The 19,093-nt window shown below is 34.7% G+C and overlaps 1 protein-coding gene across 1 annotated transcript in view; it reads right to left on the reverse strand.

Annotated features, from left to right (window-relative positions):
- The window catches only part of LOC145673541 (putative ATP-dependent RNA helicase DDX60), a 97,954-nt gene that overhangs the window by 63,093 nt on the left and 15,768 nt on the right, over positions 1 to 19,093 (reverse strand). The window contains exon 3 of the mRNA XM_081743344.1: positions 5,846 to 6,024. Within this exon, the coding sequence (XP_081599470.1) occupies positions 5,846 to 6,024 (179 nt within the window). The remainder of the gene's footprint in view (positions 1 to 5,845; positions 6,025 to 19,093) is intronic.

Consider the following 19,093-nt stretch of genomic DNA (forward strand, 5'->3'; position numbering starts at 1 on the left):
TTAATGGAGTAAATCCGTTAACGGATAACGGGGACTTTTAACGGTTGCTACCTATAGCCTATATATTTCTATACGCGGATTTCTCAATTCTGTTTTTGCAGTAGATAACTAGAGCGATTATTTCGGCCGACTTTGCTAGTGGAGTTAATACTGGAATCCATCCGTTAACGTCTTAACGGATAACGGAGATTTTAAATCTGGTAATCATAGCCCATATTCCATATACGTAAGCAAATTTTTAGTTCTTTTTTTGGCGTAGATAATTAGAGCGATTATCTTGTCAAATTCGTTAATAGAGTCAATTCGTTAACATATTAACGGATGACAGCAAGTTTAACGGTGGTTATCTGTATCCTATATACTATATACAGGGTGCCTCAAAAGTCCCCCGGTATAGGGTAACTCTGTTATTATCAGAGTTACAACAAAATGTAAGAGGGAAAACTGCCACTAAATATCATGTTTTCAATCTAAAGTGGAGGATTTTTTTAAATTGGACGAGCTGTTTGGGCTGTACACTCTTTATACGCTCAATGTGAAATGAAAAATGCAACGTTGCTATTTACCTTGACCCACAACATAAGTGAATGAAGTTACTTTCGTTTACACTAACATGTCGATGACCAGCCCCCATTTCAAACAGTAACTTCATTTACTCATGTTGTGGGTCCAGGTAAACGGCAACGTTGCATTTTTCATTTCACATTGAGCGTATAAAGATTGTACAGCCCAAACGGCTTGTCTGATTTAAAAAAATCCTTCATTTTAGATTGAAAATATTATACTTAGAGACAGTTTCCCCCTCTTACATTTTGTTGTAACTATGATAATAACAAAGTTACTCTATGTCAGGGGACTTCTGAAACACCTGTATATGTAGAAGCGAAATTTCAAGTTCAGTTTTTGCAACAGATAGCTAGAGTGATATCTCAGCCGAGTTCGTTAATTGAGACACTCCATTTACACTTTAAAATGTAACCATGACTTACGCTATCTATCGTTATCTCATGCAAGGAAAGTTTGCGTGATCCTCTTTACTGTCATTTACCAGCGTTTATTATTATTATTATCATTATATGACACGCTTAAAATTGTTTATTTCCAAAGCACTGCACTGTCTACCTAAACGAACCTTCACTAACTTTTACCTTAAGTTAGTCTGGTAAAATTTATACAATACAAATCTTAGATGCATCACAAACACAAGTTGACCACAGAAGAAATCGAAAGAAGAATAACCTTAAAATAGAAGTTGAACATAGAAGAAATCGAAAGAAGAATAACCTTAAATACAAGTTGAATATAGAAGAAATTGAAAGAAGAATACCCTTAAATACAAATTGAGCATACAAGAAATCGAAAGAAGAATGACCTCAAACACAAGTTGAACAAAAGAAGAAATCGAAAGAAGAATAACCTTAAATAGAAGTTGAACATAGAAGAAATCGAAAGAAGAATAACCTTAAATACAAGTTGAATATAGAAGAAATTGAAAGAAGAATAACCTTAAATACAAGTTGAGCATACAAGAAATCGAAAGAAGAATAACTTCAAACACAAGTTGAACATAGAAGAAATCGAAAGAAGAATAACCTTAAACAACAGTTGAACTTAGAAGAAATCGAAAGAAGAATAACAAAAAAAAAAAAAAAAAAAAAAGTACATAGGTACTCTCTTTATTAATTTACTTTCTAAACTTCCGTTTATTTCTCTCGAATACAATTCCTCTTCCCCAACACACTCCAACAGAAAACAATGGAAAAAAAAAATCTCCTAGACTATAAAAATTAACGAAGGATATAACTGTGAAAGTTCATAAGATAAGAATTACATTTATAGAAATTTCAATGAAACGACATGTCTGCGTGCTAAGACCAGCATGTTTTACTCTGTCATTTGCTATAGAATTGCATTACAGTGGGTGTTCTTACAGTAATACATCCAGTATCTAGATGACAAGCCTTCTATACAATATTTCTTCATTTCCTAACTTTCGGAACCGTTTGGTCCCATTTCCAGAGGGAAAAGTTATTTCAACTAAAATACATATACAAGGGGTATGAAGAAACTTCACTTATTTGCCCAAAATTCTTACAAACGCTGTATGATATAGAAACATGCAAAGGAAAGAAAAACAAACTTCCGAACAATATTACACATGTGATGTTAATGAACTACTTAAATATGGCTAACGGACAGTGAAATTTACAAAAGAGATATATCTTTGCCACAACATATTAAACGAAACATTACGTATATCCTGCACAATTGTAAAATGTATAATATAATGTCTGCAGTTACATACCTGCTTCTCCTCTCTTCGTTTTTATTATAAATACTTTTTGTTGTTTTTAATTGTTGTTATTGTTTCTTTAATTAACTGCTAAATTCTTAATTCCGTACAGATATTTATTGTAGAAATGTTTGAAAGAAACGATTGACAATAACGTTCCTTAAAATGACTGTAAAACGCTAAATTAAATGATGACGGTACGGTATCCCTGGGTTTTCCTTTTACAAAAGATAGCAGCACTGTATTTCGTATATAGCTGGTTTCTAAGGAATCTGGATGGTATACTGATGGGATTTATCGTCCCGATTGCAATAGAAGCAAGATCATTCAAGGATAAATATACATCATGTCTATAAGAGTTTGTACCTTCGATGGAGAGTGTTTAATGTTACGTTCGTTACATTTCTAATTGGGCAAAATGGTGCGGTAAATAAAGGGAATGATTCGTGTGTTAAAGCTAAATTTAAATCGATCACTATTTATTAGAAGCCCTAAACTAACTAACTAAATCTATGACCTATGGAACCCGGAGGTTCAATGCTGCGTTCACAAAAGCTCTTCACTGACTTCTATCCTTAGCCAACTGGACCCAGTTTCTATTTTGTATTCCTATATCTGCGAGATCCATCTTCATATTGTCCTCCCATCTGCGCCTAGGTCTTCCTAATGGTCGTTTTCCGATTGGTCTTCCAGTTGATACTTTAAAAGCGTTCCTACTTTTTTCATCCTGGCTACACAACCTGCCCAGCTGAGCTTCCTAGATTTAATGAACATAACAATGTTTGGTAAACGGTATAAATTAAGTAGTTCCTCGTTATGAAGTTTCCGTCATTCTCCATTCCCCTTTCCTCTTGGATCCGAATATTCGTCTCAGGATTTTCTTCTCAAATACTTTCAGTCTACGTTCTTCCCTCAGAGTAAGTGACCATGTTTCGCAACCATACAGAACAACAGGCATGATTATCGTTTTATATATTTTAAGCTTCAAATTCCTCGACAGAATTCGCGACGACAAAGATTTAGAACTGAACAGTAACACGTATTCCCTGGTTTTAATCGACATTTAATTTCTTCGTGAATATAGTTTTTATCTGTTACTATTAACCCTAGATATTTAAAAGTACCCACTTTATCAAAAGTATTGTGTCATATTTTAACACATCCATAATTTGCAGTACTACGAACCCGAGTTTCATGTATTTAGTTTCCTCTGCATGTACTTCTAAACACATGTCCCTGCATTAGAATCCCTAAATCATAACTAATTACTGAAATATCGAAGGTCATTAATTAATATCTTTAATTAAACAAAGTAGAAAGTGTTCCACTAAACCAAGTGTTTCGTTAGTTAAATTTGATAGGAAGAATTAACTCAAAATAATTACTTGATTAACAGATTAAATTGTTGCTAACTTATTAGTAACAGGAAGTTCTAAAATATTATATTCAATAGAACAGAAATAATTTAATTTAACAAGCTGACAGCTCGTAGCTATTTTAAATTCAATTGAATTAAATTATGAACAGGGTTGGCTGGTTTAAACCAAGGTGGTTTAAACCATGGTTTAAAAAAAAAAAAAAAAAAAAAAGTTCGTAAAAGTGTAAGTGTTTGTAAAATCTTGATGAACACACATTTGTGGGTTATCACGTTTCACTCCCGTATATTATTCGTATTATATTCAGACCTAAATTCTCCATTCATTACTCAAAAAGATTATACTACAAAAGCAACTTTTTTTTTTATAAGTTTATAAATGTTTATTTTGTGATTTTTTGTAGTTGGTATTATTGTTATGTAATTGCAATCGAAGAAAAATTCTAAATATTGTTTCGTTTCAATGTTTACTATTGATAAAATACATCGAAAATGCCGTACTTTTTGTGTGTGTGTGTGCGGGGGGGTCATACAGACCCCACCAGAGGCATTTAGTGAAATAAGTATCTTTGGTATCTATTTATGTATAAATGAGTCTGAGCCAAAGTGGATTCAAATAATTCGTATCTTTATTCACTTTTCTTATTGGTATGCAGATTAAGTCGGTGTATTTCTTTAATTTGGACCAATAAAAGTCGTTGTTAACTAACTTGAACTAAATTAGTTCTTCTGTACTCCGTAGTACTTTGAAATTGTTCATATATTAATTCTGTGTAATGGTTTCACTTGTGCAACTGTTTATCTTTTCGTCCTTCTAAAATGACTCTTGACAGTTATATTAAGAAGCATGTAAAGATCAGTACAACGTTTTTTTTTTTTTTTTTTTTTTTTTTTTTTTTTTTTTTTTTTTTTTTTTTTTTTTTATCAGGATTCCTTCGTGAGTGAGTCGGCAGACGTATCGGATTTGTGGCCAATTAGTCCTGGTTCCGAGTTCAAATCGAGGACAATTTCTCTCGGATGTAACTCGAGAAGCGGTTTTTATTCCGCTTTAAGCTTATGTGACCCCTTCCAGCATAGCCCGGTTGTTGCATAATAACATTAAGGCGAAACAAACTTATTTCTGTCCATATATGATATGAATGTATAGAGCAAATTATTTAAACCAAAAAAACCTGTTTAAAAAAAAAAAAAACTGTTTTTTGGTTTTTTAATAAAAACCATGGTTTTTGCCAACCCTGATTATGAATAACTGAAAGTAGTGCAATTTTAACGGAAAAATATTTAAATTATTTACTGAAAATCCCATACGAACACTTCAACCTATCACGTTAACATTCCTGTATTGTGCTTAATGGACCAGTTAAGAGTGATGTAATTGTGAACAAAATTAGTGAAGTTTCGAGATAACGAAAATTAACCTTATAAACAACAAAATAGATAACATTTATTAATCTTGAAAGAAGGATGGGGTGTTCCAAAATGAATGTAAGGGTTTTAAGGCTTCGTAGTGTCTATTACAATTAACTTACAATTATAAGTACATCAAATGGAAGAGCAACTTAAATAGTTTAGTACATGCATCCACATGCACTGTGTCCTCTGCCATTAGACGATTGGTTAAACGACGTTTACGCGACTGCTGGATTGGCCGCAAGGGGCCGAATGATCGGGCTTGTTTCGCATGGCATCCATGTTCACCAGATCTGACGCAATACGATTTTTACCTTTGGGGATTTATAAAGGATCATGAGTATGTGCCTCCGCTACCAAAAAAAAAAAAAAAAAAAAAAAGGGCTGATGCAGTTGCTGCAACAATTATTTCAAACGAACTAATCAAGGTTTGGTAACAACTCGCTTATCGACTCGATGTGTGCCATGTGACGAATGGTGTCCACATTGAACACTTGTAGCAAAAACTGTTTGCGTTGCTCTTCCATTTGACGTATTATTTATAATTGTACGTTTAATAAATCATTTTGGAACACCCTGTGTGTGAATTACCGAAAAAAATCCATTCTTTCTTCAGTGATTCACTGCTTGGCAGATGCTAATATCTGCCATCTTCCACACATTTATTTGTTTCCAATAATATAATAATAATAAATCCTTATTTTAAACCCTGACAAAGTAGATAATGATAGAAGCTTTAGAAAGAAGTAAAAAACTAAATTGTTTACCTCTTCATTCTTTTGTTTTTTTGATGCATCATCAGCACTTATCTGGGCGCAATTCCCACTAGTGTCCTGCGTTGTGCTAATGTGTTCACCACTTTGCTCATTATCCTCTTGAGAACTTGGATACTCTTCACTATCATCTTCACCTATTCCTATCTCACTGATGTCTACACTGCTTTCATCTACAACAATACAAATACTCAGTTAGTTTTTTTTTTTTTTTCCACTTCAGCACACACACACAATTGTATATATTTATCAGCTACGTGCACAAGTTTTACCCGTTTCTGACATGTCACAATTTAGCGGAATACCGATTTCACAAACGGTACAGTTTAATGACTGACTCAAGTGTGAGGAATGCTACTCACGTACTTCGGGGAATGTTACAGCAACAACAGGCAGTGAGTGTGAACAAGGAGCTCATAGGGGACAGACTAACAGAGTGAAAAGGATACAGATAAGGAACACATTAGACACTGCTTACTTTTTTGGGGTTTGATAAACGTAGTACTGGGTCCGCAACTTGCCAAAATATTCGGGAAATGCATGGGAAAAGTGCAGCTGATGATAGTACATGACGGTTTCGAAAATTCACGGAGACCGAGATAGAAGCTATTAAGATCAACCAGACTTGACGTCCAGGAGGGTTTCCAAGCCATAGCAAACAGCCCAATGCTAACCGTAGCAGAATTAAAATGAAATGAAATCTTTTAGTTTTACGTCCCACGGTTATGCCGGTTAGGCTAAAGGAGACGGTGATGATGAGAAATGAATGAAATGGTGGAATGAAGAAAGTGGGAGGAAAAGGGAGAACCTGAGAAAACCCACGAGCACGGTGTTTGTCGACCACAAAGTTCACACGGCGCGAACTGGGATCGAACCAGTGACCTCAAGCACCGGAGGTGAACGCTTTACCACTGAGCCACCGCGCTCCCTCGTAGCAGAATTAGTGGACATCTTCCAGATACAAAAGGCAGTAATCGAAAGACTGCTCAAAGAACTAAGTTTCACCATGATGTTCGATCGTTGGAATCCCAAGAAAATTCTAAACAGAACAAAGAACTTTTTATTAAAGCATAATTTACATAACCAAATTAATGAAAAATTGATTCTATAAAGTATGTTCTGATTTCAGTTATATTAACCATTTCGAGTTTCTTAATACAAATTAATCATTAAATAAAATTACATAAATAAATTAAATAAAAAACAACAACACGGGTTTTCCCCTTATGTTTTTATTTTTTTTTTTTTTATTATGAAAGACATTTATACAGTTTTGTACACAAAATTACAAATAAGTCTTTAAAAGTTCTTTCCTCTAAAATTGGACATCCTGCCCATTGCAGCTCGAAGGTTTTGAAGTTTGTTGATTAAGAATGACTCTGCCTGTTGCAGCTGGATCTAAAGGAATCTTTTGCTCATTGCAGCTAAAAGCTAGGGTAAGATCTGCCCGTCGCATCTCGAAGATGGGTGAGGATACTTCTTGCCCGTTGGAGCTCAAGAGGTAGGGCTAGAGAACTCTCTCCCGCCTATTGCAGCTTGGGGAGAAGGTAATATACCTTGCCCGTTGCAGTTCAGAAATAGGTAGGGGATTACCAGTTAACAACTGATGTCTTCTGCTTCGAGGTGTCCGTTTTTATAGCCAGTCTTCGGCTGCAGAGCCTGTGGAGGGGTCTTCTTCGTATCCCTTCGTGTTCCATCGGTGGTGACAGCATCCATCAGTTCCTTGTTGGTGCTTGTCGTTTTGTTTATTAATATGCGGGGATATTGCAATATTGAAAACACAACCACATTATTATTTCTACATACCCGTTTTGACGTTTCAAAAATTACGTAGTAAAGAAAACAGAACTGATTTTAAGGTTCATTTTAGAAGTTTCTAAAAATTCATATAAAAAATGAAACCAGAATAATTTATTATCATCTCTAGATAGGTTTTCTAAAAATTACACAACTGAAATAAAAAGATAATTAAAAAAAAAAAAAAACATCTTTCTGCAGGACTCATAGTGGTCTGGTCTCTTCTAAACAGTTGAGAAGTGACCAAAAACACGTGAAACAGTGAGCAAGAAGTTATCAATTTCTCATCAAAAAGTAACTTTAAACCTTGATGCCAGACTTGGGCATAAATTGAATTTTACATTTTTTTTAAACCAATATAGGGCTGGCTGGATCATAGCCTTACGTAATATTTTTACATGTTAAGATTAAAAATTATTTTACTTAAGTTTGTCAGCTAATATAAAAATTGGATTACTTGTGTTTAGATGTTTACTATTACTAGCTAGGCCCAGAAGCTAAGGAAAAATCCTCTTTTTTATGAGTGCCCGAAGATGAGGCTTAACATATGTTCATTTTGGGTCATTGTAGGCCAGAAAATTGTGGATTTTGTGTCTTTTTTTTTTTTTTTTTTTTTTTTTTTTTTTTTTTTTTTGCCTGTTAACTCGAATCGCCACCACCTCTGAAACATCTTTTCTTTAATAAAGAAAATTCAAAAGATAAGACATTCTTCAACGACTGGTGTGATAAGATTAGATCTGCAATCACAAGTCAGATAAGGAGGAGTAAAAAATAATAATAATAATAATAAAATAAAATAAAAAAAATGTCGTAGCATTACGGTATGTGTTGTAGACCTATGTTTAGAGCTGAATCGCGGGAACTTCGCGCAGACCATAACGGCTGTTTGGAATGGCATATTTAGGGGGACTGTTGGATTCAAACCCCTCCTCGAATTGCCTTTTCTTTATCATTTCCTCGCATCTGTAAATGGAAATTTTTGAGACCTGTGTAGTGCATATCTCCCGAAACAAAATTTTAAATACGCCAGTGGCTGCTTGAGACTGTATTGCAACTCAGAATCGTATTAGAACCCGCCCTAACTCCTCTGAAAAATGGCTTCTAGATTATTAAAATCACTGTAATAAAATGTAAACTATGGGTTAGGACAAGGAAAGGAGCAATAAATCTCTTCCTTAGGTGAAAATTTTGTCTTGAGCTGCTCCTGGAAAAGGCCTAATAAAAATTTATTTTCGTACGTCTTGCTGCTCAAGGCTGCCGAATTCACGTCTGGCGGGAAAGTAATTTTGTTCTTTACCTACAATTTAAAGCATAAAATATTTAAACATTTTTTATTACATGCCAAATGACACAGGTCAATTATAATTTCAGAGTGTTACGGGCCAATGTGGTGTCCTGGCCTTCTCCAAAAGTGTCCGGCTTCTAGTTGTCCTCCAAAAGTATTCAAAGTGAAGGATTGAACTTGGACAACAGAAACAATCATGCAAACTGAACGACAAAACAAAGCATTGTACTCATCAAGTTCCTTTCAACTTTATATTGTACCACTAAAAGCTTGTATTTCTTGAGCATTATATTCATTAAATATGTAATTCTAATTAAATTGGGTTTTATTTTTATGTACTTTTTTCCAGTTTTCAGGTCCTTGTTTTAGATATTTTAGTTCTTTTTATAGGACCTTTTTAGGCAATTTCTAGGTTTTCAACTTTCGAGCCCCATTAATTACATATTTGCACGGTTCTAGAAGAAAGAATGGACACAAAAGGGCTCTCAAATCCACCTTGAGAGCACCAACCAACCACCCATTGTGCTTTAGAAAGAAGAAAGGTTGAACTGAGAATAAGGCTGACTTGGTTCACATGTGGCAGCACAGCTGCACATGGCAGCAAGTACTGTTTTCAGAAGAATAATAGGTAACAAATTTCTGCCTTTTTCCATTTATTTTTATATTTTTCTTAGAAAACTGCCAATGCAAAACATAAATCACACGAAAAAATGAGTTTACTTCACAAAAAAGTAACTTTTAGTGACAAACTTAAAAAAAAAAGCAACTTTTAGTCAAAAAAAAAAAAAAAAAGTGACTTGCTATGAGCCCTAGTTCTGGGGACTAGCAATATGTTGTCACCAAATAACGATCAGATCCACGTTCCAGTGTTAAAAGACAGAAAAATACGATAACACCATATTTCTTTTTCCGTTCCGCTATTTGCTAGTCAACACACATTAGCAGCTATATCCAGATGCACAACAGTCACTTTTAGCTTCGCTACTAAGAGGAGTGAGACAGTATGGATATTTCGAGTATTTCCTAAGATTTACTATCTCATCTAGACCTACTATCATAGATGGAAGGTAGAAAAGAATAATAAAAAATTGCAATATCGTTTTGTGGCTAATTACCATGCCAAAGTTACAAAATTTAAAAAGTGTGTGCCAGTTCAGTTACACCGTGAACTTGTGTAAGGACAGAGTGAGCATGAGACTTCCACAGAACGTCATAAGGGCGTGTATGCTCACGCCGCTGCAGCGGGGCGGAAGATATGCAGGCCTTTTGTGAGGATGTTGTGACTACGCGAACAGTGCAGTGGTGGTTTAACTAGTTTAAGGACGCTGACGAAACACTTGAAGACGCACCACCTGCCGGAAGACCAACACATGTAAACCCATGACCAAATTGATTGTCGCATATCTATAACTGTCTTCTTGTAAGAATATAATTTGATGATTTTGCAGGGTACTTTTAGTACTGATACTATGTGTATAATCGGGAAATGTATATTTGTGGTAAATTTCATAGGAAAAGAATTATAAATACGAAAATTAGAATGAGTAAAACAAAATGTTGGTAAATGGACAAGAAAGTTTTATTTTCGTTTTATTGTTCTTATTTACTGCTCTTTTGACATGAAATTTGCCACATACATGTCTTTCCCGATTATGCACATACTAACATTATAAGAAATACCACGCGAATTCATTATCAAATTACATTCCTACAACAATATATTTGTAGACATGCGACAATAATTTTGTACATGAGTGTACAAAATGAAGATCTTCAGGCAACAATTGAGGCGAACAGTGGTCAGACATGTGAGGAACTGGGACTACAATTCAGTGTGAGTAAACACACCATTCGGCAGCACCTCCATCAACTTGGGAAGCACTACAAATTGGGTCGATGGGTCCCATATGATTTGACTCCGGGTCAGAAGGCAACGCAAGCAGACACCTGTACCTAAGTTTCTTTGCTGTCTCGTCGAGGAAGGAGCTATTTCTGGACAGGGTGTTGGTATGTGATGAGAGGTAGGTCCTGTACGAAGCTCCACGGCGCCGTCATCGTTGGTTAGTATCCCATGAACCGGTTCAAAAACAGCCGAAACCAGTACTGCGCTAGAAGAAGATGTTCCTGTATGTTTGGTGGACTGCTCGCAACATCGTGCATCGAGAACTGCTACCAGCTGGTCAGAGCATCAATGCAACTCTATACTGCCAGCAGTTGAACCGTATTCAAGAAAACTCAAAACTCTGGAGCCAGCACTTCTGAATCGCAAAGTGGTCCTCCCGTTACAAGACAATGCTAAGCCCCACGTGGCTAGGGATGCGCACGAGTCGAGACACACTTTGTACAATTCGAGACGAGTCGAGACAAACGTATTTCTCAACACAAGTCAATAATGAAAGCAAATAATCCCTGATCCATGTTCCTGATCTGGTTTGATAAATCATACTAATAGTAGGTTCATAGACAGAACCAAAATACTAATTAAAAATTAAAGCACAATGTGTGTAAAGTGACAAGTGTTGCATACGAACTAAATACCGATAGCAGGCTGGTTAGTCGGAACGCAGTGCCGGCGCGTTCCGGCTCACTTTAATCCCTGACACTGCCTCTCTACTACTAGTTGGGTAATTGTCACTCACTTTCGATGCATGTGATCTGAATTGGTTCACATCTCACTTTTATTGCTTTTTTCGTTTTTAGACATTACATGTTCCTGTACGATGGTAATAATAAACTATAAACTGTATTGTCAAATTCAGGATTTCTTTATTTTTCTGTTACATCAGAAATGCTTGTAATTTGAATAAAGATAGGACTTATTTTGAACATGTTTTTTTTTTTGGGGGGGGGGGAGGAAGGGATCACAGAGGCAGTGTAAAATTGTGATTGAACTATATCAAAAAATAATTTGCTCACGTTTAGAGATGTTCATATACCTTCTCCCTTACTGAGTCTGGTTCTTTCTTAGGCAATAGACAGTTATTAAACATTTTGTTTTATCTATGCTGATATTATTATAAAATGTTCCACTGTAAACTGTCTTTCAGGCTGAAAAAAGTTCTAAAATAACAACGGGAATGGAAACGGTCTCTGATTTTAATCACATCTTTTAATATCTTGCAATAAATGTTTTGCTACATCCATCTTAATAAAGGTCAGTGAACTTTGAGCGTGCTGGAGAAAGGGGATGCGGTGTACGTTGATGGTCAAAGGAAGTACAAGTCGGTCTGTTGTCTGGGATACTGGGTGTGTTTTATAAGAGTAAGCAGAGACATACAGAACTCGGCTCTTTGTCTTGTGGTTCTAAATATAAAAGCTATTTTATTGCTTTCCTGTAAGTCACAAAAATAGCAATATCTGATATTGTTATAAAGTGAAAAGGGAAAACTGTATGGTTAAAACAACGAATTATTTTTACTAATAGCCACCCTAGCACTCAACCCAAAAATAATACACTTGATTTGTTATGAAGTTTGTGTTTGCAGTGAGTGTTCTACAGTGTCGGATACTATGACTATGATACCATGTATTTCTAACGAGTGGGAACACAGTTACAAGGGATTAAAAATTTTACCCTCTTTAAAAGATTTTATTTTATAAACTGCTCAGATAAGTATCACAATTACATAGATGGTTTCCAATAAATGTAAAAAGATGTCGTTATCTCGTCAATCTGTTCCGGAAACAAGATGAAAATTGGCCAAGTCAGCAACTATATTAAAAATTATGTAACTGCGAAAACCTGTAATTACAACTACAGCAAACTATTGCTGCAATATTGTAAAAAAAAATACGTAAGCAAGATTCATTTAAAAAAAAAAAAAATCCTACAACTACGCTATTTTAAGCAGTACAAATCTGTGCCCACGTTTATCACATTACAATAGGTTGAGATACAAAATTACTGTAAACAACATTATGATCTTTGTTTCAATGTGATGGGATGTGATGCGATATATATATATATAGATAGATAGATAGATAGATAGATATAACCACATTTTTGAATTAAAATTTGAATTTCCTGTAACACTGTTACTACTTGCTAGAAATACGTGATATCATGGTCATAGTGGCACGAGTTTTTCGCATTAAGAATTTGAAAATTTCGCGTTTCGTTTTTCAAATTACGTGTTTTGTCGAAATTTTCCAAATAAAGTTTCGCATTTTGTAGTTCTTGTGGGAAAGATATTCCCTGACATTTTTACAAGTTTCATTTATTGACAGATCACTAGAGAAATAAACCATTAATTACCTAAAAACAAAATACATTGTATATTTCATTTGACATTGTAAATTTCCTTATAGAAATTTATATATATTTTTAAACTAAACTGAAGGAAAATTAGTAACTAAACTTACTATAAGTAGAAAAGTTTTGCTTTCTTCTGGAAACACATAGGCACAAGTTACATTTAAGTATTAAACATAAAAATGTTACATGTTTCCACATTTTCGTTCATTGTTGTACGTTTGTCACTTATCATCAGTCCATACTTGGAAAAAATCTCACACAGCTGGCATTGCTTGTTGGAAGCCACACATATGTAAGTGCACTTACAACAAATTTCAAGCAATCATCACTTCGGAACTCCCCATCCAGCTGCGATGGTGATAACTAATGCACATGTTCTGTATAGCCGTGTCCGAATCACCCAAAATGCACCATTCATGCCACAGTCTACCGTTCCGTCAGCGGAAAACTAGCGTTTTTTAAATTAATTAAAACGTATTTTTAAATTTCGCGTTATTTCGCGTAGTTAAAAATTTCGCGCAAAACTGTCAATTTTACGTTTTATCGTGCATCAGAAACCAATGAAAATACACAAAGAATATCATAAAATGACAAGAAACTGAAAATTACTTAATTCTGACGCATTTCGTTTTATCGCGCATTGCGAAAAACTCGTGCCTCTAGTCAGAGTACTTGACACTAAGGTATTTCCGATATACACTGACACATCCATCTCATTTGCATTATTACTTTTGTAGATGCCTCCAATACTTAAGTGTTTACGGATGTTGGTGATATGGCTTAATTTGCAACACTAAATAGTAAGTGTGGTATTGTACTTTTCGTTCAACATGTAGATTTGAAATAGGTAATGATAACCTGACGTAGTACAATCTACAAATTTTTACTTTATGTTTGGTTGACAAGCAACAGTATTAACTGCTTGATGTCGCTAAAGCTTAACTATATTTTTTAGCACAACAAACAGTCATGCAGAAATATTGTGATAAGAAAAATGTTTCACGGTTAATCATCGAACTTTATAAGATTTTCAACTATTCCATTAACAAAATCAGTGATTTTCAACTATTCGTATACATCAAAGATATTAGACTAAGAGTCGTGATTACAAATTGTAAGTTTCAAAATGTTAAACAGTGACCAACCAATCAGATTTAACCGACGATCAATCAGATTTCACTAATCACTTAGGCTATGAATCACGTCTACAAACCCTAAAGTTTAAAATGGGAAGTTGTTGTATATCAATTGATTTTAATAATAATCTATCACGTTTTAAATTCTAAATTTATAAGTTTACTGTGAAGACAACACAAACTATGTGAAAGTGTCGTCAAAGCACATGAATCAATATCGCTAAGATGTAGAAACGCAAGTTCATAACACTGTGATAAGATTGCTCTGAAATCAAGAAATATGTGCATGCGACATCAGAACATTCTTCTGTTAAACATTGATATAATATGTCAACGTATGACGAAGTACATGTGAAATACTCAACTATTGAAATATACAGGAAATATCTCATACGATTTCACCTAAAGCGATTAAAACTAAAGAAAGTATTTGCCAAATTGATATTTACCAAATGTGGGTCTTAAATTTAGAGATCTCTGTTTAAAGGTACGACAAGAACCAAACAAATTTACAGAAGGGTAAGCGGTTAGCGTACGCACCTTTGGCGTGGGAGACCCGGGTTCGATTCCCAGTGAGAGCTCATGTGGTTTGAATTCTACGTTAATCAGTTCGTCCCGTCTCATATAGAATCGCTGCTGAAAAGGATGTTAAACTCAAAATCAACTCAGCAAGGGGCCAATCCGGTTGCAATGATGTGAACAGACGTTGGGGGAAACGGCTGAAATTCAGGTTAAATGTAGAAGAGACGATGTAGATTCTATATTTAAAAAGCAAATTGTCCTAAAATGGATATAACATAATCAAAAAAAGCATCAATATCAATGGAAAATCAATGAAAAACAAGCAATTCCTCTACTTATCTCAAAAACCAAAAGAGGGTGATGACTGAAATTCAGCTTAAATGTAGAAGAAACTAGGTAGATTCTATATTCAAAAAAGAAATTGTCTTAAATGGACGGTACATAGTTATATATATATATATATATATATATATATATATATATATATATATATATATATATATATATATATATATATATATATATATATATATATATATATAAAAGAAAAGAAAAAAAGAAACATGAACGTTAAAGTCAATAGAAAATCAGTGAAAAAATGACGTCGTCCACATATCTCAAAAACTGTAATAAGGAGATGGTTAATTAAAAGCTTCTTAGAGTTTGAAAACGATGAATAGCACATAAGATAAATATGGATAGAACCTTGTCAAAAGTCAAAAGTAAAGTTGTTTGAGTAAAATCAAGAATAATAATAATAAAGTAAATGTATCTTTTTCGAATTATGCAGGGCGCCCAACGCGGAGGTTACGTGCTTAGAAATATCTCACATCTTGATTTGGTATCTCCAGACTCAATTTAGCAGGCAACTTGACTTTTGATCTGATCACGTGATACAGTCTGGTGCTTACGGCAAACCGGATAGGACCTTTAAAGAGGTACGTATTTGTGTCCAAGAGAACAATTACCATTATTATTTGTTTAACATTCCAAATTTGATCCTATTGTACCCTTCCAAAATTTAAAAGGCTTACCCCATGATCCAGTAGACCTTTGTACTCTTCCATATAATCATCTTATGCTATAAAGCCTCATCAAAACCGATCACGTGATCATACTTACCACTTACATATATTTTGGCAATTTCTACTGATAGAAGGGGACAAATAAGGCCACCTAAATTTACATGTGATATACTTAACTTTACATTTGAAATAAATACGTAGGAAACATTGAATACACAGGAATATATTCGAGTCCTAAAGAAAATTTAAGAATATTTATTTTTTTTGACAATTCCCAAATTTAAAAGGCGAGCCACTGTACACCTCCCGAAATTTTAATGGGTGCACAGGGTACCCATGTCCTATTCAAGAGAAGAAACCAATGTATTCATACATATAGTCGTATGAGAACCAAAGGAACGTAACTCCAAGAATGGAACTTTTGTTTGCATGGATTAATAATATAATTCTGAAAACCCCACTTGGTGTTATTTGAGTATTATTGAAGTTGACTTTGTCAATGGCTTGTCTGTTATGCAATAATGTGTTTAGCATCTTACTAAAACATTTGTTTGAAGAAAAACAACTTTTTTCCTTCTCTTCTGTAAACCTATGAAAATGGAGTTACGTTCCTCTGGTTTTCATACCATGATATGATCTCGTGTTGCAAAAAGCGTATTTTAGTGAACTTTGATTAATGACTACATTCAAAATCCCGCCTCATACTAATTCAAATTTCCCGCCAAATATTAAGCGTTGCTTACGTATGTTTCTGGCATTTTTTTTTTTAAATTATAGAAGGTTGTGACGTGAACCAACTAAATTTACAGAGGTATGTATTTGCGTTCTAGAAAAAAAAAAATGAAATGAAATCTTTAATTTTACGTCTCACCGTTATGCCTGCTAGGCTAAAGGAGATGGTGATGACGAGAAATGAATAAAATGGTGGAATGAAGAACGTGGGAGGAATAGGAAGAACCCCGAGAAAACACACGCATACGGTATTTGTCCACCACAAAGTTTACTTGGCGCGAGCTAGGATCGAACCAGCGATCCCATGCACCAGAGGTGAACGCTCTACCACTGAGCCTCCGCGGCCACTTTGCATCCTAGAGAACGTGGATGAGTTTTATTCTTTTTATTATTTCCAAATGTGTACTCCCTCCAAAACTTGAGAGGAGTTCACAATACTACCTGTGTCCTATGCAAGCGAATGAGTCCTTAAACTCACTCATATGATCAAATGCTGTAAAAAGCCCCATCAAAGACGATAAATTAGGTCAATACCCTACCACAGAATAGAACGTACTACTTACGTTTATATTTTTTGGCAATTTTTTTACCCATGGAAGAGGACAAGCTGGACCAACCAAATTTACAGAAATATATATTCGAGTCCTAGAGAACAATTGTCAATGTTTATTTTTTGACAATTCCTAAATTTAAGGGGTGGTACTCTTTATCCTCACGAAATTTACAAGGGTGCATCAATGTATTTCTGTACTCGTCGATGTAACTATGTAACAATAAAGTCTTATCAAAGAGCATTAAAATAGGTCCAAAACTCACCAAAATTTGAATTTTGGCATTTTTTAAAATCCATATCGAATTTGAAAATTCTTGGTTGAAGAACAAGCCTTCAGTTTGGAAAAGTTTATAGGCGCATATATTTCTGTTGGTGCGGGAGTCAAAAAGGGTGCTATTCACCCGCCCTCTCTCTTCTTCCCTATTCATTCGTCATTTTTTGATCATCAGAGGTAACAAGTAAAAATAAGAAACGAGGTATCAGCGGGAATCTTGCTTTTTTAGCTCGTCTAGGGGTATGCTGAAGTAATAGAAGAATAAAAAAGGAAGTCAAGATTCATAGATCACGGGAGGAATACTCCTCTTTGTTGTTTTTCCAGCCTATTAAAGAAAATATATACATAAAACCAAGGCTGGCAGATAGGACAAAAAATACGAAGTTAAAAAAATGTGAAATTACTCTAGGAAAACTCTTTATTGACTAGTTTAAAAAAAATGTATCATGAGGTTACTCGTTCCCGACCCGTAAGCGTTCCTAAAGGCAGAGGCCTCCACTACTAGGCCTTCTGTCGCCTATCAAGTACCTCTAATTTCCCTAAAGATACCTTAATTTACTATGGACTCGAACAGGGATGCAAGTCTCACTCCTGCCTATGCGAACTCCCGAGTCCTTACAATCAGACAATCTCATTAAAATGCTCTTCCCGGCGAGCACCACAAAAGGTAACTGCAAAAGTCACTCTCTCACTTTACAGATCCAGGCACTAACAGTAAAATCTAAAGAGCTGGTCTATGTCCCTAAAAAAAAAAAAAAAAAAAAAAAAAAAAAACTTTCATCACTTAGATAGAGCTCAGGAGCAGCTCGTTCCGCCAATACTACCAAAAATTTTTAAAGTAAACAAAAATATTTTATTCAGCTTAGTCTGGACATAGCGTCAACTCTCTTACCAGAGCACGAGAGTCCCCGAAGAAAATCTTAAAAGAAGTGAAACCTGGAAGAAGGGATGGGTCGACTTATATAGTATCATGCCCCACGCCAAGTGGTTAGTTTTCCAAACAATTTACCCCTTCTTCCTTATATAAAAAAAAAAAAAAAAAAATAAAATAAAAACGCTAAGGAAAGTCACGTCCACGGTGCTAAGGAAAGTCAAGTCCAGAGTTTTTCCTTTCCTTTTTGTTTCTATGTTATAACAAGAAAACATTTACACAAAAACTTTGAACATTTTAAAATACATAATAGCAAAGTTAGCACTATATACATAAAGTACCTTGGCCAAAGAATTTTTCTGTATTTCCATAAAAATCAAATATTATATTAAAATACTAATTACCAAAAAAATTACACAAATTAAACAGCTATACATCAGAGGTGCTATACAAAGGGAAACCGCAGGAAATGGGACACAAAATTTAAAATGAGCATTACCACGTAAAACTGAATTGTTTCCTACTCATTGGTAGTAAAACCCAGCAACCAGATGAATTTATGAATCTAGAACTAAGCGCGAGTAGCGTTACAACGGTATGACGTTTTATTTTCTTCTGGAACTGATGAGTTTATCTGGATCGATTGTCAAGTAGGAGGGGAAAAGAATAAAGAACATTTTGTGAGTGCATATATCCCTCGTATTACAAATTAGCACGAAAACATGTAAATTTAACCGTATACGATGACTGCAAAATCTCTTTAAAATTTTTTCACTTTTTTCATGAATGGGG

The sequence above is a fragment of the Thermobia domestica genome, chromosome 16, assembly GCF_964235325.1.
Source record: "Thermobia domestica chromosome 16, izTheDome1.hap1.1, whole genome shotgun sequence".
NCBI lineage: Eukaryota > Metazoa > Arthropoda > Insecta > Zygentoma > Lepismatidae > Thermobia > Thermobia domestica.